The following is a 25,849-nucleotide window of genomic DNA, read 5'->3' as shown; positions in this document are numbered from 1 at the left end:
TTCAATGGGGCACCCTGTGCATTAAAATGTGACACTATGGGGTGCTTTGAAATCAGTCGTATGTGAAGAGTTGGAAGTGAGACTGGACTGATATTTGTGCTCATGAAGAGCAACAAGATGTTTGTGTTGACAGAGGTTTAAACATGAGGATAACTATGCACACTTTAGACAGTCCCTCTTGGAAAATGCTCATGGTTGCTTGCAGAGAGAGAAGAATATGTTACTGGATAAAGAATGAATGAAGGTGGAGTGAGAGGGTCAAACTCTGCTTTATTACTCAACTCCACATATCTGGATGATCGCTGTGTGAAGTGAATGTGAATGGTGATGGTGGTGGGATTTCAGACACAGTTGGACACTGATCAAACACACACATCTGTTGGAACATAGTTTTGCCTCTAAGTCCATTGAAAATAGCCCCCTGATTTTCAGTCCCACCAGTGCAACCTTTACATCAGCCATTAGACTTTTACCCCATCAGTGGTCCAAATGGGCAGCAAACCAGAGGTGAGGGAATCAGTGAGCAGCCAAAACCCAGACTGAGATGATGGAAAGGTTTGCTGAGGTCATGCCGACTTCATATTCTGCCTCATCTAGCTGGACAGCTGACATATTTGGCAAACGGCGAGCGAAATTATCCTGCAGTTACGAACAGAAGCCTCAGGTTTGCCTGGATGAGTGTAGCTATAGCCTGGGGTCAACGAGAGTTCATCCCCTCTTTCCTCAGCTATTCTCTGTGCATGACTGAAACAGCTCGGCCTCAAACAGACTCACGCTGTGCGTGAAAAAATGTGGGAATGTCATGTGAATTTAAACATAATTGGGAAAAAGATTACCTCTGAAGCTACCAATTGATCCATTGGGTGTATTGACGCTTTTCAAAAGAAGATGACACAGCGCAACGCCACTTTTAGCAACACAAACCTACAAAACTGTGTCGTGACGTTTCTGTTTCGTCTTCAACTGCAACATTTTTCATCTGTTTTGATATTAACCTCTTGATATTAGTCACATTACTTTTAATGCTCTATATTTGCACATATTTTTGCTTAGAAATATATAGCAAGTTCAAAAATGTTAGCTTTTGTTGTGGTGCCATTACACAGCTGTTCTACATTTCTACAATTTCATTTAGCAGACGCTTTTTTCCAAAGCGACGTACATCTGTGAGTAGATACAACACAAGCAAGGATCTAGTCAGGAGAAAACAACTTGGATAAGTGCAATAAACCAAGTTCAAGTGTGACAATAGGACTGTGGTGTCTACAGGCAGTGTAGATGTAATAGGATTTTTTTTGTTTTGGTTTGTTTTTTTTGGTTGTTTTTTCTTTTTTGCAGTCTGCCAAGTGCAAAGATGTTCAGTGAAGAGCTGGATTTTTAGTCTTTTCTTAAAGACAGAGAGGGACTCTGCAGATTGAACAGAGTTGGTAACTCGTTTCACCACCACGGAAACACAGAAGAGACGACTTTAGCTATCAACCGGCCCTGCTGTGGTGGCTGGATCAAGCGCCTGTTCACACTTGCATCACTTTTAGCAGGATGTCCTGTACACTCAACATGTGTACACAGTCACATCCATGACATTCAGCATGCTGTTCTTAAAATCAGTGCTGTAACTAATGGCTTCTTCTTATGGACAGTCACACATCAGATTATTGACATTTTGGAGCCATGTTGCTGGAGGCGCTATCGAACTGAACTTTGAGAGCTATTCACAAATTGAGAAAAGAATGAGACTCCGAGGCTAAGTGAAATATTGTGGCCTCTGTGGTTCACTCGCTGGCGTTAAATGACTAATATACCTGCTTGCCTTGAAGTTTCCTCACAGAACATCATGAAAATGCATTAATTTCTACTGTCATTTGTTCCTCTCCATATGGAGTCAAAGATAATTACTACTGTGTCATTACTGCACTGTTGGCACAGCATTGGGAATTAACTCTATATAACTCACCCCTTTACTTTCAAACAGCGACATATATTTCGTATTCCTCTCAGCTAGCGTGGGGACTTATGATTACTGAAACTTAATGGAACTTTATGCCATCTGTTTCTGTCAAAAAGACTTTATATAATAACGTCAGTATAACTACATAAATCCTCAAAATCTATTACTTTCTATTTTTTGATTTTCAATAATAGGCTAATTTTGCTGGCAAATAACATTTGAAAACCTGAACAGATTGTCATCCTGCAGTGTGGCTGCTGCATTCAGAATAGATTGTGCAAAGGCGTTAATCCAGCAGCTGCACTTGAATACACATCCAAGCTGAGTTAGCTGTCCTATCAGCTGCTCAATGGCATTAATCTAAAATCCCAGGTGTCAGTCCGTCAGCAAGAAAACCAGAAGGGCCGTGTCACTTTAGGATTAAGAATCGCTGCATAAAACAATAAAAAAAAAAAAAAAAAAAAATCAACATGTATATATGCTTTAGTGTTTGAAAGACAATTACAACTGTAGTGTTTCTTTTTTCTTTTTTCCCAGGTTGAAATTGAAATCTAACACTAACTGTGTGTTTTTGGGTAGCTGTGGCTCAGATGGTCGAGTGGGCTGTCCACTAATTGAAGGGGTTGGCAGCTCAGTGCGCCGCTCTTCTTATCCATATATGTTTAAGAGCTATGTGCTAGCTTTATCAGCTGCTTGGTTCTGAGCAGATATGAAACAGTGGGCTCACACTGACGAGCCACAACGTTAACACCAATGGCCCAAAGTTGTATAAGTCTCCCTCGTTTTGCCAGAATAGCTGTAGGACCTCTAGGATGCTCTTTGGTGTCTGGCACTAGGATGCTAGCAGCCGATCCTGTGAGCCCCGTGTGATGTGGGGCCTTGAGCTCCTTGTCATGTTCTTAAGCAGCTTTTGTGGTTTGGCAAGGTGCATTGTCCTACTGGGGGATGCTGCTGGTATTAGAGGGTGCCACACACATGCAGGGTGTGTGGTTGGTCTAACAATGTTTAAATAGGTGGTATGTATCAAAGTAACATCCATGTGAATGTTGGGACCTAAAGTTTTTCAGCAGAACACAGCAATGTCAAGGGATTATCAATGTTATGCACTTCACCTGTCAGTGGTTTTAATGTTGTGGCAGCAGAGTTGAAATGACCAACATATGGGTCATTCCAGAATTGGAGGCCATTTTACGTCCCACCTGTTCTATTGTTCTCAGGTACAATAATAAACCCACAGGATAGCCACTGGGACAAACACTCACACACAGGTTGTCTCACCAGTCCGCCCTTTATTGTTCGCCCCCCTCTACACCTTACAGTCCGATAGTTCCTATAGCACATAGGGACCTATCACTACACCACCCATCAATTTTCAAATAAACCATGTACAAAATACTAAAACATGCAGTTGTTGTGTAAATTTACTTGTCCTGAGACCAAAAGTTAAAAAAAAAAAAAAAAAAACTGTGAGAAAAAATTGTTTTAAAATATTTTTGAAAACATCAAATAAGTCTGGAGTTCCCCTTAAAACATTTTTCTTTTGTCCCACTCCCCTGATGACCAAATTGAATCTCAAATCAAACAGTTGAAATTAAATTTAAATCTCCTTTTTTTGGTATTATTTTTTTCCATTGATGTCTCTTGTAATTGAGAGAACACTTTTTTAAATTAACATAATATTTAAAATAAGCTGGTAGAAGAAGAAGAAAACAGTGAATCACACGATACGCTGGAATTAACATCATCAAACAGTTTTCCAAAAGAATGAGTAGAGCAAAGCTAAGTCCTCTCTTCTATTTTTCATATTTTCATAACATATTCAGCCTTGATTGAATGTCCCACTCTACCTCATATTATCACGAAAAGACAAATTCTTTTTACTTTTTTCTTTACTTTTTTAAAAAAAAAGTTTGTCCTCTTGGTCAGCGGTAACAGCTAGCTAACTATCTAGCTTCTACTGCTGAGAAAAAGATAATATTAACATGGATTAGCAACCCTGCTGGTCTGATTAGAGTAGGGTTAGCAAACAACAAATAAAACATGGAATAAAAATTTTACCACTGATGTGTAACCTGAGCCAATCAAGCCTTTGATAGTTTATTACCTATAATTGATGAATATGGAGGAGAAAATTGTAAAAGAGAAGGTTTATTTTCCAAAAATTTTGAAGCCCAAATGTCTTCCAATTCTGCAGTGACCCATATATTAATATTTCCTTTTTAAGTTCAGTATAAAAGCACAGGGGCTAAATAATAAGTTAATTGGTGACTGATTTGACAGTAGAGTTCCAGTCGTCTGCCTCTTTGTGTTAACTGTGATTGAGTGGCGACCTGTCCAGGGTATATCTCTGTGTTTCACTCAGAATCCTCTGGGATAGGCTCCAGCACCTTCAGAAAGATAAGTGTGTCTAGCTAATGGTGTGGTAAAAAAAAAAAAAAAAAGAAAAAAAAGAAAAAAGATTTGCAGGTTCTTAATTCCCACAGTGTTCACAAGTCTCCAGTGCCAGTGGACTCCAACTGGAAAGCATTTATGCATGCTGTGTGAAGTTAGGCGGGTTACTACGCAGACCTGTGTCATAGGGCTTCTTTCAAGTTCACATGGAAATTTTCACAATTAACTTGGAAGGAAGCCATCCACAGACTTGCCATAGCCACTTGAGATAATAAGCTGTGTGCGCTCAGTTGCATCTGGGGAATTTTACACGTCTCTGTTTTTAATTGAAAAGCTCTCCACTCTGCAATCTCTTTACCCAAGGGACGTCTTTTTGCAGGATAATATCGCAAAAAGTCTCACCCGTTCTAAGAAATGCCAGGAAATGCAGATTGAGGGTGCAGGCTAACCAGACTGTGGGTTTACAGCTTCTCTCATCATGGTTATATTGAGAAGGACATTAAGACATAATGACAAATATCAAGGGGTTTTCTGGGGTACAGTGGACGCTGTCTGTGATGTGCACAACCTCTCTAAGCTGGCAAAACAGTTATGAAACACAGAGAAGGCAGCATTTATTGAAACAGACATGGAGATAGCCTTTTCCTTATTTAGAATTAGCTCTGGTGTCACTATCTATGCAATGTTTATTCACACTAATATGAATTTCGAGATCTGAAAGCTGTTAATATCACATGGTAGCAAGTCATTTTTCAAAGCTGTTGGGTGAGTGAGAAGATTATCAACAGGAAACACAGTGGCAGCACTGTAAGTATCACACCCTGTGTTCATTTAGTAACCAAAATCTGTCAGTCATCATAGAACACACTACAGTACATACTTTTACTGTCATGACATCAATCCATTTCTAACAGCAACTTTGGTGCCATTTTTTTTAATCTCACGAATTATAATTCATGAGGATCTCACGTGAGATAACTCAAGATGTTTCAGTTTCACATTAGCATTTGAGAAGTTTAATTAACTAATTTATGACTGATCAAACTCCAACAGCAAAGCAGGAAATGCAACATTGACAGTTCTCTGGCACAGTTGGTACAAGTGAAGTCAATTAGCATAAATAATAAAGTCACATCTGTCACAAAAGATAATTAGGAAAGCTAGTTAAGACATTAACAACTATTCAACATAAATGTGTGTATTAATAAGAGTTTTTCTCTTGGAACACAGGATAGAAAATTACTTTTGAGAGGCTGGAATCTGAGCTCTAAGCTAAATATAATCCGATTCTCTGAGTCACTTTGTGTTCCCTGGCAATGGAGTCTCATCTAGAACTTTTATTTAATGTACTTTAGAGTTAACTGAAGTGTTATGATTTGAAAATGCCTTCACCTACATTAGTTTTCACTGTTAAGAAATAGTTTGACATTTCTGGAAATGTACTTGTTTGCTTTCTGGCATAGAGTTACACAAGAAGACTGATACCTGTCTCTGGTATGAAATTCTCACCTGCAGCTGTTAGCTTAGCTCAGCACAAAGGCTGGAAAACAGTGGAAACAACTGATGTGGTTCCATCCAAACATCACAAAATCTATTTACCAGCATTTCAGCTGCTCACTAAGTAGCACATTAGACTTTGGATGTCCAAGAGGTCAGTACACCCTGCCAAAGAAAGAGTCCAGCACACAACATGTCATCCTTACACTTTACTTATAGATTATAGTGTAAGTGAAAAACATAGCTGATGCACCTGCTCTCTTTACTTACATATTTAACATATAGACTTAAAACTGTAATCAATCTTCCCATCTAACACAAATAAACCTATATATTTCCCTAAATGTCAACCAGCTCTTTCACAGTTTTGCCGCCCATGCCAGATCACACTGAGCGCTTGAGGCTTCCATCCGCTTTTGGCTGTTGATGAACTGCTGATGACTTGCAACCAAAAACACAAGAAATGCGGCAGATATGTCACATTGGACAGAAATACTGCCATGTTCACCTCCTCCACTCCTTTCAAAGTCTGGTGTGAAGATGAGTGATGCTTCAAAGCACTGAGAACTGAGGGCTCCTTCCTCCATCAAGAGCCTGGCTAAGAGCCACTCCCCATGGATCCTCACTTCATTTCACACCTTCTTTTCCTGTCTCTCCTGCTCATACATCCATAAAATGAAGGATGTTGATGGAAAGACTGATAGATGCAGAGAGATCCTTTTAACTGTGCCTGTCAAAAACTAATTCCACCCGGTCGCTGCCTTTTGTCTTTGATATGCCTACTGATTTGCTGGTATGGCCAAATCAGTGTGTGCTAGTATTCTTCAAAAACTTTGGCCTTGTCAGATCATTTCAAGTTTCCAGCCAGAGCCTTAGACATCCAACAGAGGCAATTACGTGAATAGATTAACTAATGCTCAGATAATGAGTGGGATAAGCCAATCAGCTTGTCGAGCATTGCTGTATTTCCTCGTGATGATACTGTCCACAGAGAGAACGTGTTGATGCCTCTCAATATAATTCAATTGCTTTCAACAGAAGGATGGATGTCAAATGGACAATTCAGGAACAAAGATCTTAATTACTTGCTCAAAAATGTGTTCAAATTAAGGTGGGAGTATCGGCAGTCACTCTTCAAGGAGATTTTTAATGAAGTTTATGATTCACATGGATAATAAGTAAGCTGACAAGGCCTGTCTAATTACTTATCCCTCTGGCCCTGAACACCAAAGTGGCAACTCTCTGAAATATGCTCATGCTCAGGAAGTCATGTCATCTTTCCAAAGCCATTTCAGGCAGCACGGTATGCTACATGTCAATGTTAAACAGGAAACATAAAGTAGGCTTCCCAAATGCACAGTCTGTTGTGGTGTAAATTATGTATATACTCTGGATCAGCAGGATTTGAAGAGGCACCGAGACAATAGAAGTCTTGAATTATCTATGCATGGATCACATGGATGCATAAATGCAAATCATGCACATGTTTTATGGTGTCAACTGATTCAATGCAAACCCGAACATAAATTTCACATCATCACAAACCATATGCAGAGCTGCTCCAATTTGCCATATGTTGGCAGTAAGTCTTTCAAGAACTGCAGTAATTCTTACGAAACAATACCTAATCTGAGTCTCGCATCTTTTGCAGCTGCATCTATTCTCACTTGTCCTTTCTCCTGAAAGACGGATTCAGGCTGGGAAATACAGTAATGAAGCATGAAGTAAGTAAACCTGAGTCCATTAAGCCCTAACAGATTGATTCAGCCACTAAATAATGCAGGCGTTGAAAAAGACGAATGCTCAATCAATATCCAGTGCTACTGTTACCTTTACATAGGCCGTATTGATGGAAAGCAGATGGTCCTTCACATGTTACAGCTTAACAGTGTGGTGAGAGAATGAGTTTGTCCTTTACCAAGGGTTGGTTAAGCAAACAGAGCTACCCAAGGCTAGTCCAAAGCAAGTGCGACTAAAACAACAAGTTTTAAACCAAGTCAAGACCAAAACTGTTAAGAAGTCCCCAAAACATCAAACTGGAACTTTCGTTTTTGCAGCAAAACTTTTATGAAATGCAAGAAGCGCCACCATATGGAACTATCAGATTTGCTGTGAAATGGTGCTCCGGCCAATATCGCTTCCACCATTGTGGCATTTATCCAGTAATTCTCCACATTTATCTACTTACATTTGCTAAAGTGTAACATGAGAGTTCCTCGGAGGCTGTAGATTTGTTCTAATCTTTGGAATGACTCAGTTTGTTGGAAAGGGCTCACATATGGCGAGTGCCCACTGTCATTTGCTGTTTGATGGACATGGGCACGCTGTTGATTTTGAAGCTGCCAGAATGGCTGGTGTCCACAGATGGCTGCAGCTCATAACGACATTTCTGTCCTTTTCAAGGTGACTGCTTTCGCTGTGGAGGACTGCAGCCCGGGAGGAGGAGTCCAAGTCAAGCACCGCTGAGATTCAGTCGACTGTGGTACGATTGAAATTTTCAAGGTAAAATCCGTGTGATCTGAATGTTCCACTGTGATGAATACACCAGACAACCTTCTAAAACACACAAAAACTCTCTTTATAAGAAAATTCTTGGTGTGTTGTGTTATAAATGGCCAGAGAGAGTGTTGCTGTTCCTCCAAATTTTCAGAAGATAACCTGCTTTGTGTTTATAAGTCCTGTAACACAGATAACATTTGTATTAATTGTATTAACTGTATTAATCCTGGTACAGGATAAGCGTGAAGATCTTTACTACCATCACACAACTATTTCATTCAGAAGGTTGGCAGCAAACAACAGCAGCAATACAGACATCCAGCAGAGCAACCTGAAGAATCTAACAGACCTGTACTCACCACCAGCAAAATAACGCAAACTGAATTTCTTATTTTTTTTGTTCTAGTGTAGATCCTGTTTTTGAAAAGAAGCACAACTTTTCATTCTGGGATGTGTGTGACTTTGCATTACCATACCATCTATTATGAGTCTGTCAGTCACTGTTATAACCAGCAGATTGGACCCAAACACAAAACATGACATTGAATGAAAGCTACTGTTTTCCAAGATTACAGACTACATTTTTATCCACTGCACTTTCATCAAAATTGAAGACACATTGTATTTTCTGCAAAACAATCATATTTCCAATCTCAGAATGTTATGTTTAGTTCTGGTATAATATTGTCCACATATTTCAGTATCAAAAGTGCAATAATACATATTGATGTAACCGAATATTCAAATATTTTCTCATCAGTGAACCCTACTGAGCAGTAACAGGAACATAGGGGCTTGTGTGATGATAATACTTCTGTAAAATAATCCTACCTTTGACAAATTAACACATCTCAACTGTTTCAGCTCCCTTCGAATCCATTTGTATCTACAATTCCAGATGGCTTGTGAGGTTAATCAACTGTGTTAAAGTGTCCAGGTTTCATATATGTATCAGTGGGGCAGATGTTAGAAAGAACTAAAAGCAACATCTGACTGCACCCACCAACTGCTCTGAAGCAGCACCTGTTATTGTACCACCTGAAATAATGTTCAGTGGCTCATCTATTTTTGTTTTCATTAAGCAAAGTCACCATCTGGAAAAATAGATTGGCTGTGATGTGAAAGTAGTGGGTGGCATAAGATGCATACTGTTAGATGAGCTGCTGTTCCTTTTCTTTCCCTGGTAATTGATGCATCACAGTTGGTGGAAAATCAAGCTTTTAGGTAAATGTTCAGTTTAAACAATAGGATAAAATACAATAAATGTTCTTCACTACCAAGTAAAATATTGTATCACAAAGTGATTAGTGTGAATCACACACAGTGATTTGAATGTCTTTGGAACAAATCGGAAGTGCATAAGCAGTAACAGCCACAATGGCTCAATGGAAGGAAGTCAGAAAATCTAACATGCTGATTAAACTAACTTAAACTTCAGCAACAGCTGATGCTGCAAAGTGAGGTACTATGAGCCTGCAGCAGTGGCTGTATAATATACCCATTTAAAGTCCTGCCTTGGACTGTTTCCTTAATCACACGCATTGTGTGTGACCACTCTGGTCGACACCCACATATATTCTGACCATCCACACCTGCACAATTGACTGATTTTGTGCAAGGAAAGGACATTGTTTTACTGTGGAAGAGTCCATTATTAAAGACATGCATATTTGTAGGTATTGATATATTGAAACAAGAAAAGCACTCAGAGAGTGCAGTACTTAGCCAAGGCTCTTCATTACCCCAGAATATATTTGCAGAAATGCAGCATTGTTTTTTACTAGTTATTGATGATCAGAAATCACAGCAACATAGAATGTGGCCATTTAATATAGATGTACCCACAAACAAAATGACCTTGTGCTAAGCACAGGCATGTGTTATGCATGTATATGTTATGTACACTAAATATGTACCTAAATATGTAGCGGGCGGTGGGAACTGGTGACACTCAAACACTCCACACAATTTAATTAATTGTTCATTGTATCATTTCCAATAAGTCTGCAGCGATTGACTTGTAGTAGGATCCCAATCATGTGATTGTCAGCATGCAGCTGACGTAGTGTTCACTTGTAGTCATAGTTACAGTGACGACATGCCGCTATCTCACAATGATACAGAAATCTTTAACAAAATCGTGGATCCAGACTATAAGCTGCATCACTGCCAAAATCTAATGAGGTGGTCCTTGTGTCATTTCTGACCTTCCCTGAAAATTTCATCCAAATCCGTTAGTCTGTTTTTGAGTAATGTTGTGCACGGACGGACAGATTCACATACGCCGATCGTCACATAACTCCGCCGAACTGTTTGGTTCATATGGATTACAATTTTTCTAGTGCAGTAAGTACACAATTTGTGGGTTTTTCAGAAGTTTCTTGTCTGATATATGCAAGAACAAGAGCTTTGGCTTTAAAGGAGGGCTTGCTTTAACTGGGGTGAACAGAGCAAGTATGTTGCTTCAACCTAGAGGTGCTAGAATTGTACTCGCAGTAGCTTATTTCAGTTCTTTTATCAGATAACAAAGCTCAATTCTTTTCCATTTGTCCAAATTTCAGATATGTCTTGCCTTAGCTTTGTATTATAAAAGCCCAATTTAATCTTCTTCAGCTTCATTTGTTGAACTTCATCCTTCTAGTTTTGTGCCAGAAGATTGGAGTCCACAGTATAATATTTGACCGCCCACTCTGGCCTGCAGCAAAGTGGAGACGCTGCTGCGAGATTTGCATTGAGTCCCACAGGACCGGTAAGAACCCAAGCTCAGTGCAGTCCAATACATCCACTGCCCCACCGTATGAATTACAAAATCAGCAAGAGTAAATATGTGCTTCTGTAGTCATTATTAGTGTTGTCAGTGATGAAGTGCTGTAAATGCAGTCGAGAAAGTCTGCACAATCTGAAATCTAAGCGTATTTCAGTCTCTTTTCTCAATAAATGCAAACTAATCCTGCAAAGTGGAAGCACAGTCAAACTTAAGAAGCCTAAAGGCACAGTGCATAGATATACAAAGCAGTCAGTCCAAGTATTAAAGCTGACAACTCTGCTGTCATTCTCAAACAGACATGTCTGTCAGCAGTGGCAGGTCTTAATACAGAGAGTCATGTTAAGTAATAATTCACTCTATAAATAAGCAGGTTATAAAACATATTGGATGCTTCTAAAGGCAGTAAAAGACTCCAGTAAATCAAGTTATTACTTTAGAAAGCTTATAACATACAATGAAGCAGATGTAAAGTTCTTGAAATGACTTTTAGTAACACCGTTCAGCTCATTCAACATCCTTCGTGGATGATGGACCTGCAGCTGTGACTGTTTCTCAAGCCAAGCCTGTGCTGCTTCATTTATCAGCACACTATCACAATATTTGCTTTTTAACAATGTTACATTACATTATTAAACCATTTTGAAACAATGCACGACTGCAGTTTTCACCATCAGCGTTTTCACAATTAAAATCTTCCTGATTGTTTAGCCGTCTGTAGGACTGAACTAAACCATCTGTCATTTTTGGATAGCAGGGTTTTTCTAAGTCTGACACTGTGGGGTCCCCTCGGCAAAAACTGGGAGAACTGGGGGGTTTGATAGAAATATGAAGAGACAGCGCTTGCCAGTTAGTTTACTGTAGGCTTAAACATGAGTCTGGTTTTCTCTGATGTATAAGTGATTTTCTGAACATTTCTTCATGATGGATATCTGAGATGAGGACACATGTGGGTGTAGTGTGTGTGTGTGGTGTGTATGAATCCAAATTTGACAGAGTTATGACTCCAAGCAAGACCATGACATTGCAAACTGAGGCAATTGTACAATAGGTGTTACTCTAAAAATGAATTTGTGAATAATGTATAGTGGTACATTTTCAGTTAAATGTTTAATACACAACAGTGATGAAAAATCTAATCCAAACACAAAATAATAAATATATACGGAAATTGTTACACTGTAAATTGTCATCACACTGTAATAAGTCCGCTTATGGGATGCAGAGGGGACCAAGTGAGGTGTAATTACGTCCCACTCCTGTCTAGCCACTGGTACAGCTAGACTTTAATTAGCTCCGTTCTCGTCACTACAGAGAGATTATGACCAGATGCCGCAGGGCCCAGCCCAGGTGGTTATGGAGACAGGGCTTCAAAGAAAAGAAAAAAGAATTCTTTTTTGGTTCATTACTCCTGAAAGGAGTTCCTGGTGAGTTTAATAAATGTCATCAAGACAAGCAGGCCACCCCACACTTGAGTTTCTTGGACTGATTGATTGGATGGTTATGAAAATGGGACAGATTTCATAAAGCAGCTTGGATGGTTTCCTGATGGCAAAGTGAGCTCATGGGCATATTGTGCGGGTAAACCCATCTAGACTCAGATTAGCCTTCTCTGGCAGGAAAGTGGTTACCATCATGTTTTGGCCAGCAAAAATGTTTATGGATTAAATCTGTGCAAGTCATAAAAAGTCATGCCAGACTGAATTACCTTAAATCGGGATTTAAGGAAAAGGGCAAGATTGAATGTAGTAATTTTAGTTGTTATCAGTGGGTAATGAGGCTTTTTGCAGCTACGTTTGCACCATGTCAGACAGTAGATATACAGCATATATTTAGGCCTTTATTAAAAATCCATTGCTATAGTGCTGGCAAAAATGTATGCAAACTGTATGCAGCTGCATTTGATTCCAAGCTGTAGTTTGGAGTTTAAATGTATTAATCTTGTCCAATTAATTTCCTATTTATGCTACTGTCATGACAGAAAATAATCAGTAGAATTTTGTCTACTTACTAGCAAACTCATGAGGACCACTTAACAGTGCAATATGCAAGACTTTGAACATAAACATAGCATTAGCATAGCAGCACACAACTATTTGTTTTGTAAACATGAAGTGGAGAAATGGCATTCATGGCAGAGAATGAAGTCAAGCTCTTTCTGTGTGTGTTGGAAACTTAACTTCTCTTCTCTGCATATTGACAGCCAGTCCAGCCATTCATGCATGTTAGTGCACGTTAATGCATGTGAGTTGGCCGTATCTCCACTTAACCAACCAAGAGTGATTTCTTACACTGTGATAAAAGGGAAAGTGCTGCCCAGTGTAAAGATGGTGTCAAACCCAAAGAATTAAAAAACAAAATATGTCATTTCTGAAATGTAATTAATTGATGTGCATTCATTTAATTTCAGTTCAGTGTGAGAGTTGCGCGACTCTCTTCTGCTTCTCCGTCTCTGGTCATGTGTCTACGTACTCCAGTTTTTATGTGTCTGTTTCCACATGCCCAGCCTGCTCCAGTCCAACAGACTGCAGAAGTAAACATATTAAACACAAACAGAGAGGCAGCTGAAGTGAAGATAACAACTTGCTACAGTTGGTGCAATTTTACAATGGTTTACTGGTTGTGGCCAAATTACACTGCCCAGTGAAAAAAAGTCACACACTTTAATAATTTGTTAGACAGCCTTTAACTTTGAGTATGGCACTCATTTGCTGTGGCATCGTTTCGATAAACTTCTGCAGTGTCACAGCATTTATTTCTGTCCAGAGATGCATTAATTTTTCACCAATATTTTATATTGATGATGGGAGAGTCAGACCGCTGTGCAAAGTCTTCTCCAGAACATCCCAATGATTCTCAATGGGGCTGAGGTCTGGACTCTGTGGAGGTCAATCCATGTGTGAAAATGATGTCTCATGCTCCCTGATCCACTCATTCACAATGTGAGCCCCATGAATCCTGGCATTGTCATCTTGGAACATGCCCATGTCATCAGGGAAGAAAAACTCCACTGATAGAAAGACCTGGTCATTCAGTATATTCAGGTAGTCAGCTGACCTCATTCTTTGGGAACATAACGTTGCTGAACCTGACCAACCCCAGATCATAACTCTAACCCCCACAGGCTGGTAGGCTCCTAGGCATGATGAGGGCATCACTTCATCCACCTCTCATCTTACACTGATGCCCCCATCACTTTGGACCAGGGCAAATCTGGACTCATCAGACCACATGACTGACCACATTTGTTCCTAGAAGAAGATGGTTCTCCACTATCCTACAGGTTTTAATAATGCGTTGGACAGTTCGTAACCTGATTTTAGTAGTTTCAGAAATCTTTCAGTTGTTTTGTTTGCATGATGCAGGCCAATAATTTCACCCTTCTGAAACAGATTAACATTCTTTCCATGACCACAGGATATGTCTTCGGACTCGGAATCCATCTCCGCTTTTTAATTTTCCACTATTTTTTGGCCAGGCAGTGTATTTTTGTTGGCTTTGTTGGGAAATTGTTTAATTTAGACATGAAATGAAAATGAGTGTATTCAACTCAATGACAATCTTCATCCGAATATAACAATATCACAGTGTCTATTTAAAAACACAATCAGTAAAACCCCAGCGGACAATGTTTCACACTCAGCTGATTCTTGTAGCTTCATTTATATGTGTGTTAAATTTGCAAAAGAATAGAGAAATAATGATCACATATAGAGATGTTTTACTTCACTTTAGCAGCAGCAGGAGTGACCCCTGCTAGATTTGATGTGGTATTATATTTGTAGACGGAGTTAATACAGAATTGCACCCGCACCCACAGGAACTTTGAAATGAAAGGCAATGTCCAGGTCTCCCGAGATGCTATATCAGCAAAGACTCAGCAAAGTAGAAGGGTTGGGAGACACATTACAAGATAAACTCATATTGACACTTCTGGCAGAATTCATCATTTCTGTCCCAAACCATTTTTGCTCTGTTTGCAGAAGGAGCCACGTGGTGAGCAGACATGCCATTTACAATTGTTTACAAAGGTGAAGATATCAAATTCCTGCTGTATGTTGCTAGTAGATGGTGCAAAAGGAGACTCTTTAAAATGTTAAGCAGCATCAGTTACCGATTCAAAAACAATCCATCCACCTGATTCCTCTTTTTTTTCCCTCACTAAAACTTGCTATCTATCTACATGCAAATGGAGGAAATGTCTGCGGATGTGTTTGTCCTCAGTTTCATGATGCTGGGAGCGTCTTTTAAACATTTCGTTTGTGTCTGCACTTTCATCCCCAATTCTTTTCATTTACAGGTCCTACCCTATAAATTATTTCACACCTGAACAAACAGAAAACTTTACTGAGATCTTTGATTTCTTTTTCCTTACCTTGGTTTCATTCTATTCTCTTCCTCGCGGAAACAACACCACACGTGGTGCAATGTGCTGCATAATCAGCCAGCCCTTGCACATCTCAGCCTGCTTTCTGCTTACAAAAGAGGCCGGTTCTTTGCATCCACGAAGCCTTTTCACCCAGAGAAAGTAAGCAGAAGCCGCACCTCACAGTAAATGATAAATACAGCATAACCTTTCAGTGCGAACCCTGCCTTTCATCAGTCCCCAGCAGTCAGATGATACCGGGCAGGCTCGGCTATTGTGAGCTGCCCTGGCTAATTGTTAAACGTGTTCTTGTCAATCAAACATATCCCAAATGGCAACTCCTCAGCTGGCACTACAATGAGTTGCCTGAGCCGCAGTAGCCTTAGAGGAGTAATTGCAGTCCATTCGCCAGAAGCCTGACTCCATTCCATTAGCGGCTGTACATTATGAATGGTTGAAGCTGCTTGTTGACTGTAGACCTATTCAGGCTGGTGTATATGTGCTGAATGGCCCCTTTTTTTTCTTTGCCGTGTGTTTCATTTCCACGCAGACAGGCCAAACAGGAGGAGAGGTAATTGCATTTGTGATGGCATTGTGTTTGCAGACAGAGAGGGATATTCTCTTCACTCCATGAATCAAAAAGCTACCGTAAATATTCATAGATACAGAAGACAGAGTCAATGAGGAGCTCGTGTGCAGGAGAGCCAGAAGAAGTTCACTGTTACACTGTATCACATGGTTCAATAGAGTCATTCTAACTTTATTTAGCTGCTGTAGCTGAATTGATCTCCCCCATGAACCTCGTCTAACACAGTTGCACGGTTTGTTAGGTACATATAAGCAGCTTTACTGAATGAGAAAACACTGTGCAGCCTTGGCGAGGCCACTGGCACATAATAGGAAATGCTGAGGTATCAGTCTATGATAATGGCAAAACAACTATCTGCTAAACACACGAGAGGCCAGATGATTGTGTCGTTATTGTACATGGCAGCCAAAACATGCTATTTATATAGGGGATAAGCCACTCTGTGTGGAATAATACGAGGCTCTGAAATGGTCATCAACAACTTTAAATGTCTCTGGCTTCAATAATGCACTACAACAATCAGTAAACCAAGATCCATTCTCGAGCCTCCGTTCAAGTGCTTTTTCAAAGGCGGCCGACACTTCAGAGGTGTCGTTGAAGCCATCTCGAGATTTTGAAATGGATGTGGGGACGACGTTAAATGAAGAGTGAGATCTTTCAAGCATTTCTCATTCCAATAAGCCCAAGGAGTGCGTCTAGATTCAGAAAGGTTCCACTCGACTGGAGAGAAACATTTTCTGAATTTAAACGCTAACCAATTCTTCAACAAGCCCCTCGCTCACATCAAGCGTTAAATTCAACTCAAAGCAGCAGCAAAAGAGATTTACATTTTCCGTATACAGGCTTTAGAGCCTTTGGGTTGGCTGAAGATTTGCATTAAGGGGATTTTTTTTCTCCTCCACTCCCATCTAAGAAACTTTGCAAAGTTTAATCATGGCTTCTGTTGACGCCCCTGGGTTTTGTATCTTAAGCTGTATCCCTGTGGCTGGGAAACATAAGAAAACTTCATCATAAGCTGCTCCAAAGTCTGAATATAGATTTTACCAATCATTCCAACGAGGACTGTTCATCTAAGTATGACTCCCTCAAATATTGCATTTGTAATTATGGCTTTTTGTGTGGCCTTCCTGGTACGACTTCACACACAAAACCTTCCAGCTTTGAAGGAATGCCTCGTTAAAATAAAACTTTACTTGCAGCAGTTTTCACAGTAATTTCATTTTCCTTTTAACACGGTGACTTTTAATTTAATTTTTAAAAAAAGAGAGAGAAAAAAGTCAATGTCACAAGTTATTCACCAAATTCTCCTTCTAATTTGAATGCATTTTAGCAGCAGCAGCTTGGCTAATAATCAGTGGTTCTTACCCGCATGCCCAGCTCGATGTTCTCGCCTCCATAGACCTCCATGCCAGGATCCAGCAGTCCGATATCACCAAAGTATTCCCGGTCTACCACAAAGGAGCAGCCAATCATAGCTGGAGTTCTAATGAGCAGAGAGAGAGAGCATTTTTAAAATATTACATCGAAATCAGTGAAATATTAAACTTTTATACACCCACGAAACCTCCAAAACCCATAAGTGTTTTTTTTTCCTGAATCAACATAAAAATCCGTCTTCTGTTGTTTCATTTTAATTCATCCACAGGGTTGATGATAGGATGCAATTGCAGTTTAGCTTCCTGATTTATATCTATGCACTGAGAAATTGGGCTTTAATATGGAGAATCTTCAAACAATTCATCAAGACTAAAAAGCTCGTTAACTGCTGCTCTGTGCATGTGTTTAAAATAGAGACTCTTGTCTGTTTCCGTTGCTCTAGAATGGACTGCACAGTTTTATACCTCAACCTTACACTAATGTACATTTCAGAATTCTGATTGAGGGACAGTGTGGAAATACGAAAGATGAATGAATGAAAAAAAAGTGTTATTAGCTCAATCTAGTCTAAAGCACATAAAGAGAAAAATGTTATTAAATCATTTTGTCGGTCTGATGAATGTATTTTATTTTTTTATTCTACTTACAGTCTTGTTTCAAGTAGATCCAGAGTCCTAACTACCACTAGGAAACTGGACCGGTGCTCAGATCACTACACTGGCTTCCTGTTAGTCAAAGGATAGAGTTCAAAATCTTACTCATGGTCTACAAAGCACTGAATGGTCTTGGACCAAAATACATCCTGGACTTATTAGCTCCATATGAAGCATCCAGAGCCTTCAGGTCGTCAGGGACAGGTTTACTGTGTGTTCCCAGAATCGGAATCAAAAATAGTGAAGCAGCATTCAGCTTTGATGCTCCTCACCTGCCGAACAAACTTCCTGAACACCTGAGGTCTGCTCAAACTGTCGGTTCTTTTAAATCAGGCCTGAAAACCATGATGTTGACTGCAGCTTTCTCTTAGAGGCTCAATCTATTTTCTTGTCTTTTAAAACACTTTTAGGACCCTAATGTTTATTTTTATGCTTTATTTCTATGATTTTAATGTATGTCTACCTTGAAATCATTTTTCTGAATGTATTTGTATATTGCATTTGTTGTCATTTTTAATATCGTTTTGTTATATATGTACATTTGATTTTATTATTTAATGTTGATATTTTATTACTTATTGCTTGTTGTTGTGCATTGTCAAGTGGAAGCTATTTATATTTTTGTCATGCCACGTATGATGACAATAAAGCCATTCTAATTCTAATTCTAATTTAATTGTCATTGTAAAACACCTTGAATTGCCTTGTGTATGATGATATAAACTTGCCTTGCCTTGTTAGCTAAATGCTCCATTATATATATATATATATATATATATATATATATATATTTATTTATATATATATATATATATATATATATATATATTGACAGGGGCACCTTTAATATTTAGATAAAATGAAAAGTATATCACAAAATGAAATACAAGACTAAGGAGGAAAATGAAACATGACAACTCAGAATGGCACTTTAGCTGAAGAACAAGGAAACAAAAACTAGCACAACTTAAAAGCTACCTAAATTTAGCTGGTGGAACATGAGGTACAAGAGTACACAAGTGTTTTTTTTTTCTTACAAAAGCCCCCAGGCTGCTTTTCCGTACTATTATCAGTCAGGTCTTAAGTGCTCAGGACAAAACACCACAAAAAGCATTACATTCACACAGGGTCATGAGCTGCGTTATTTTTTCTGTAAAGTGACCAAGGAGCAGCTTGATTCTTCTTTCTGGAATGATGCCCGGGGTAAGTTCACCGTATACTGTTACACACACAAAGACACACACACACACACACACAGAGGGAAAATGTGTGTGTACTGCTTCAGTTTGAGAGACATAGCAGTAGGAAGTTCTGTAAAGTGCTTCAGGAGCTGCACCGTGATTCATTGACTCTGTCTTAAAAGAGTGCACTGAGCCGTAGAGCGTGTGAGCCAAAAGGAAAGGTGTTTTTAGGTCCGAAACCCATATGAAACACTGTCTGCACCACCACTATTGAGTGTTACTTTGGAAATCTTAGATTGGTAGATAAATAAAACTCTCATGTAGGGCTGCAAATCCCCTTAAACTATTATATTTCCAAGGAAAGTCATATAAATGATTCTAAAGCTTGACATTCATTGTGTGTGTAATACGAGCCGTTTCAAATTGATTTAGGTCGCTGAAAAGAGAACATTTTAAAGAAACCACAGTGTGAAAGTTGAACTAATTTCTCTGCACTTTTAAAAGTAGTAGCATTTTGACTTCATGATTACTACTGATAGTGGTGGACAGTGTGTAGTTAAACTCTCCTTATGGTAACAATTTAATGGTGCTCTCTATTATAATTTCATGCTCGCTATCTATATAGTTCCTGACGTAGCTTCACATAGTCTTGTTTAAATTATAAGGCGGTGACAGGGAAGCTTTCAAGTGCCATTATTTGTTCTGGCTTTGTAGATAAAAAAGACAGACACAGCGCACACTCAGCCCCGTTCACCTTATCCTTTCTCTTCTTCTGACAAGTGACCTACCTTGCCTGTCTGTACTGCACAAACTTTGTGCAGATCTCTTTGAGTGTTCACTTTAGAATAAGCCTCCTGGCAACGTAAACACTGTCTCTGTGTTTAGGTACAAACTCGGCAGCCTTGAGTCGGATGCATGTGACAGTGAAGCTAAGACCTCAGCCTGAACGGCTCTGTTTCTTTTGTGATGTCTTTCCACACCACAAAAGGTGTAATGTTGCACAAGAAACATCCTCACGTTGATACCAGTGTCCCAGCCCACATCAAGGCTGGGCACAGGAGAGGAGGCCACACAACTGTAAGTACAAATAAGTCTATTTTACCGAATTAAAAGGAAAATTAACCGAAGTCCAAATAGAACTGAAGCAAACAAGGCGGAAGCCCGAGGAGAGAGAGGTCCTGGCTGACTGCCACCACTCTGAATAGAGGAGCCTGACCAGGTGAGCTGAATCACCATGACGGCACGACTCCCCTGTCAGACCCCTGCAGGGAAAACCTGCCCAGAGTTGTCACACATCCTCTAAGAGGTTAACCACAAATCCTAGAAAATATTGACTAAAAAAAATTACAGTTTTAGGTCTAGTCCACATGGTTTTTCCTCCCCAAAAAAATCTCCATTTGCATGACCAAGCAAAAAGACAATGTCAAGAGGATGCTTCATCCACCAGGCTGTCAGGTTTCTCAACTCCCTCCCTGGGTCAATATATAACTGCAGTACTTTTTGTAACATAGTTGACAGGTATCATAGTTGATATGTTTGCAGTTTTCAGGCATAAAATCAACATGGCCACCTATACCCAAACACCACATGACATTTTTACAGAAAGATTCTTCTAAATATTATATATACAATTGAGTAAAATTGAAATTGAAAGTTATTTATAAAGATATTGTAGTAAATCTGCTGATATGTGATAAATCCACACTTGACTCACACACTACTTTATATATTATATATTATATACTCTTGGAGTCTTGCCGGTATTTTCTTCAGGAGGAAATGACATCATGTGGAGCAGGTCATGTGACCTGGAATTAACACACTTTCTTGAGAGGTGTTTTTGTAATGGGTAACTTATTTGAAAGTGATTCCTCAGACACAAATACAATTTGTTATTTTCCATATAAAATTTGATATACTGCCAAAAAAGAAATATCTGTCATGATTATCTCAACTTAATAAAAAGAACACAATAAAAACTACTTTTGAATAAGCTCATTTTATTATTGTTTAGCTAATTAGAAGGTGGTTGTTATTAAATTCAGACAGTTACTTAGTTGACATTTTAGTGATATCCAGTAATTTTTATTAATGTGATTGTTTCCATAATAAATAATTATGGAATTTGTAAAGACATGATCATACTGAACATAAAAAACATAAGTTTTTTTTTTTTTAAACTTTTAATAAAAATGTATCCAGGATATATCAAATGGATTTCAAAATCCATAAATTATATACTGACCCACCTGCTCTGCTGCCCCTCCTTCTTCTGCCCTTGTTCCCACAGATTCTGGACTCTGATCCCACCTACCCTCCAAGCAAAGACATGTCCTGGACATCTCCTCCATCATCCCCATAAAAAACTGAACTCTTTACACCCTCAGGAATTCTACCTGCACACACAGACTATAAACCAGCATATAAGCTCATTCAATTATTCTGCTGTTAAGCATATTAGGACTGTTGTTCCTCATTTACACTGTTTAGAATATTCTGAACTATATCTGCCACTTTATCTCATGGTCATGTTTACATTTCACTCAGTTCTGCTTTTCTTAGTTATTAGCTGTTGCTTAGTTCTAGTTTTGCTCTCTTTGTTCTTAGTTTACCTGGTGTTTTGTTTTCGAGTTCTTAATTCACTTTTTTATTTTTTACTTTTTCTATTTTTTTATTATATTTCTAAATTTATATTATATTTTTATCTCAAAACCTGTTTTGTGTACAGTGTTTATTTAATGTCTACTGTTGCATGAAGAGAGAGTAAGATAATTTCGATCCCTAGTATGTCATGTACATCTTGAAGAATTGACAATAAATCTGACTTTGATTTTGACACCATCAGCAATTTAATCGCAGATTTAAAACAATGTTGACCAGTCAGATGCCTGGAAAAAAGGTTACTACTGATCCTACAGGCTGCCAACAATGACGCATTGAGAAAGAGGGGAATCATATGTAGCACCTGTATACAGTCACTCTATTGAAGTGATTACATTGAGAATGGTGGGTGCTCAGGTTCGTGAATCTAAATGAAAATACTAAATAGATAATAGGTATCTAATAAAAGTTCTAATCAAGAATGAGACCCAGAGTTTTTTAGTTTTGGCCAAATTGAATGATTAGAGGCCGTGTTTAATAGAAGATTTGCTCAAATAAATTCGCCATACAGACTGATTCAGATGCCTCTGTTCCACCGCATAAGCAAAGTAACCGGACGCTTCTGTGCAAACATGTTTAAAAAGTCCTGCTCACAAGGTGAGCACAAACATTGTTTTGCCTCATGCTAACAAAGGAGATAATGGCTCACATTCTGACGTCACAAGCCAAAATCGCGAATACAGCAAATGTAGTTTTTAAAAACTCCTTCTAGGGTGAAGATATTAAAAAGATTCATTAGCAGTGAGCTAAAGCTGCACATGGACAAAAAGCCAAAATGGACAGAAAAGTAAAATGTCTTAAATAATACCCATGCACAGGGTCTTAAATCTTGCAAAATTCTTCCATTAATTAAAAAACGGCACATCTCAAGCACTTAGTACATTTTACTGTCTTGGAAGACTGACAAAATGACATTAATCATCTGCTTTTGGACTATTCAGAAATCTGAATATCTTACACCTGTCCCTCTCAGTACTCTTCCTCACCCAGTCAGAACATCAGTGTGTTTTGTTCTAGTAATATTAAGTGGGAAAAGAAAAGAGTAGATTGCAGCAAAGTTTGGTCCCTGTCTCATTTGTGTGCTGTGTGAGGTGAACAGGCAAGAAATATTAAAGCATGAACTAAAGCATTAAATCACACCTTGATTACTGCATTCTAGAGCCAATTAACTGAAACCAATGAAATGAAATGAAAAATTAGAGGCAGACGTTTCTCTAAGAATGCCAACAATAGAATCTGAATGCTACACATCTAATTTTGGTTTCAAGTACCAACAAATAACTGCTTTTTTTTTTTTTTTTTTTTTTTACTCCCAATTAGCAATTTTAGAGCAACATTCAATAATCATTCACAGAGAAACCAAGACAGAAGCACAGCGGTGGTCTCCATCAAGAAAAACTTTCTATTCAGATGAAATCCAGTCACAGTTTTTACTGTGTGACCCAAAGGTCACAAAATAACTTCTGGACTCCATCAGACATCACAGATTGATGGTGGGATCTTCCAGGAGATTTCTCATTGAATGTCATGAGGTTTGGTTATTTTTAGTGTGCAGATGGTCAGCCTGCAGGGCTCATTCGCCCCTAACACCCCTTATCTTTGGCAGCCTGCTTGCAGTGTGAACATCTGACGCATGTATGCACGATATGGCAAGACAAACACTTTCATTTGAGACTGCTTACTTCTCTCCCAGATGAAGACAGTGCTGTTCAAACTGTTTTTTTTTTTTAACCAGACATCTGGCTTGTTTTGACCTACTGTTTAAAAATCAGACAGCTCTGTTGCTCCAGTAGTATTAAATGTATGAGAGAAAACAAAAAAGTTTGTAATGGCATCAAGTCATTTTGTTCATTTATAAAGCAGTGCCATCCAGATTTATGCTCCTATTTAGCAATATAAGTTTTTCACCCAAGTATTCCATCAACATTAACATTAATAAAGGAGGTATTGTCATATACCTATCTTTTACTATTTATGTCTGAGAATTACATTTTCTTGGCCTAAAAGTGATTTAATCTGTGTCATTTAGGCCCCACTATATGATAAAAACAGATTTTTAGTTTGGTCCATCATTTAAAGCATTATTCTTCAGCTGAAGATTTCAGGTTTCTATCCACACATCAAAACTATTTGGGGACCATTTCCATTTCCTTAATTTGTCCTGTCAATAATTTCAACAGCTGCCAAAGAAGACCCTTTGTTTTTGCTATATATATATGACTACCATCCAATGTACTCTCAGATTGTGGCAGTTTTTTTTGCTGTCTTGTACATTTTTATTCTCTTTGTTGGTGAATGTATCCAAACAACCAGAGTAAGCTTTGAGACTAAGCTCTGAGGGGTCATAGAGCTTCTCTTGGTGATGGCAGAAACCTTGAGGAAACAAGAGGGAGAATGATTTCCAATAGAAATCCACACAGCCGACACACTTCAGCTGGCCCTTGAGACAATCTGTCCATTTGCAGCAAAGCCTCAATAGTGGAAACGAACCAGCTCTGCTCATGTCTGAAACTCTTCTTGTCTTTCTCCCATCTCCAGTCTTGAGGCTGATGTTGAGCAATACATGATATTCATGGACGTTTGACGGGACATTAAATATTCAGATCCACAGTACAAACTCTCAACACACTGTTTATTTGTAGGAGACACTCTGTATCAAATTAAAATGTTACTGCTCTGGTTTGAAAATCAATTTTTCTTGCTCTTGGTGTCATGAATGCCAAGGTGTTTCTGGTTAGCACCAGTGTGTTTGTAGGTTGGTTAAAACAGGAGACATTTAGTAACACAAATCAGCAAATCAACCCAACTCAGGTTGTTCAACTGACAAGAACCACTGATCAAGGTTAAAGCATCACAAGGTCAGCGTTGACATTCTACCGGACTTTGAACTCCCCATTACCCAGCATGCCGCCTCAAATCCTCAGGCAGGCTCCTTAAATCCTTGCTGATCAGGCTTTCAGCTTAGTCAAATTTAGCTACAGTACTTTATTTACTGTATGTGATGGGTTCTATTTTGATTTTTCTCAGTGTTTAAGCTCCCTGTGCTTGTCCCTGATCTAGCAGTACTACTAGTAGTTTTGTGGTTCTAATTTAAGTGAGTTTAAAAATGTGATTGAGAGGGTTACACAAATAAAGTTTCTAGTAATGATGAGATGTAACCTTGTTGGCATATTTCACATCTCATTTGTCTCAAATTCTTAAAAACAGCATCCTTTTCCTCAATTACCTGCTTCTCCTCATCAACAGAGGCTCAACTGTGACTCATGCATACAGTAGTAGGGTGGATACTCTTTCCTTTAACTAAATGACCTGTATTCAGAATATATCTCTGCTGTTTCCACCTCACTGACGTGTCCTTGAACCCCACTATTCAGGCAGATCAAAGCTGCTGTTGTACTGCTGACCCTGACCCTTCATCTCCCTGTAAAGGATGGCTGACTTTATTTTCGTTCCTTTCATATGCCAGAATGTGTTATATCTGTTTTGAAATTCACAGTTTTTCATTTGATACTGTAGCAGTAAAACTGTAGTGGCAGCGCACCAAGTACAAAGCAACATGTGCATTCCAGCAGCCCCATGAATATGGAAAAGATGAAAACCAAAAGCTTAGCTGCCTCATGCTGGCTCTGGCCTGACCTCATACGCTTGGCTCCAGCACTGCTTCTGACTTCACCACATTAAAATAAACTGCTACATAGTTACAGTTCCTCCATGTGAAGCAGTATATGAAATGTTAAAGGTGCCTGTAAAGAGTGTATAAACTTGTCCATGCAAGAAGACTATTGACAAGTTCACTAAAGTGATAAAGGTGTCCAAAAGGCTATGAAATATTATATAAATGGACTTAAAGTCATTATTAAAGATGGAATTTGCAATGCTGGAGTACTTCTTAGTTAGTTCGCATATTTAGATTTACAATCCCT

At 38.8% G+C, this 25,849-nt stretch overlaps 1 protein-coding gene across 1 annotated transcript in view; it reads right to left on the bottom strand.

Moving 5' to 3' along the window:
* The window catches only part of galnt9 (polypeptide N-acetylgalactosaminyltransferase 9), a 132,811-nt gene that overhangs the window by 26,496 nt on the left and 80,466 nt on the right, over nucleotides 1-25,849 (bottom strand). Inside the window, exon 6 of the mRNA XM_023271550.3 lies at nucleotides 17,420-17,537. Coding sequence (XP_023127318.1) covers nucleotides 17,420-17,537 — 118 coding nt within the window. The remainder of the gene's footprint in view (nucleotides 1-17,419; nucleotides 17,538-25,849) is intronic.

Source organism: Amphiprion ocellaris, chromosome 6 (assembly GCF_022539595.1).
Source record: "Amphiprion ocellaris isolate individual 3 ecotype Okinawa chromosome 6, ASM2253959v1, whole genome shotgun sequence".
NCBI lineage: Eukaryota > Metazoa > Chordata > Actinopteri > Pomacentridae > Amphiprion > Amphiprion ocellaris.
This window is presented reverse-complemented; position numbering and strand designations above follow the sequence as displayed.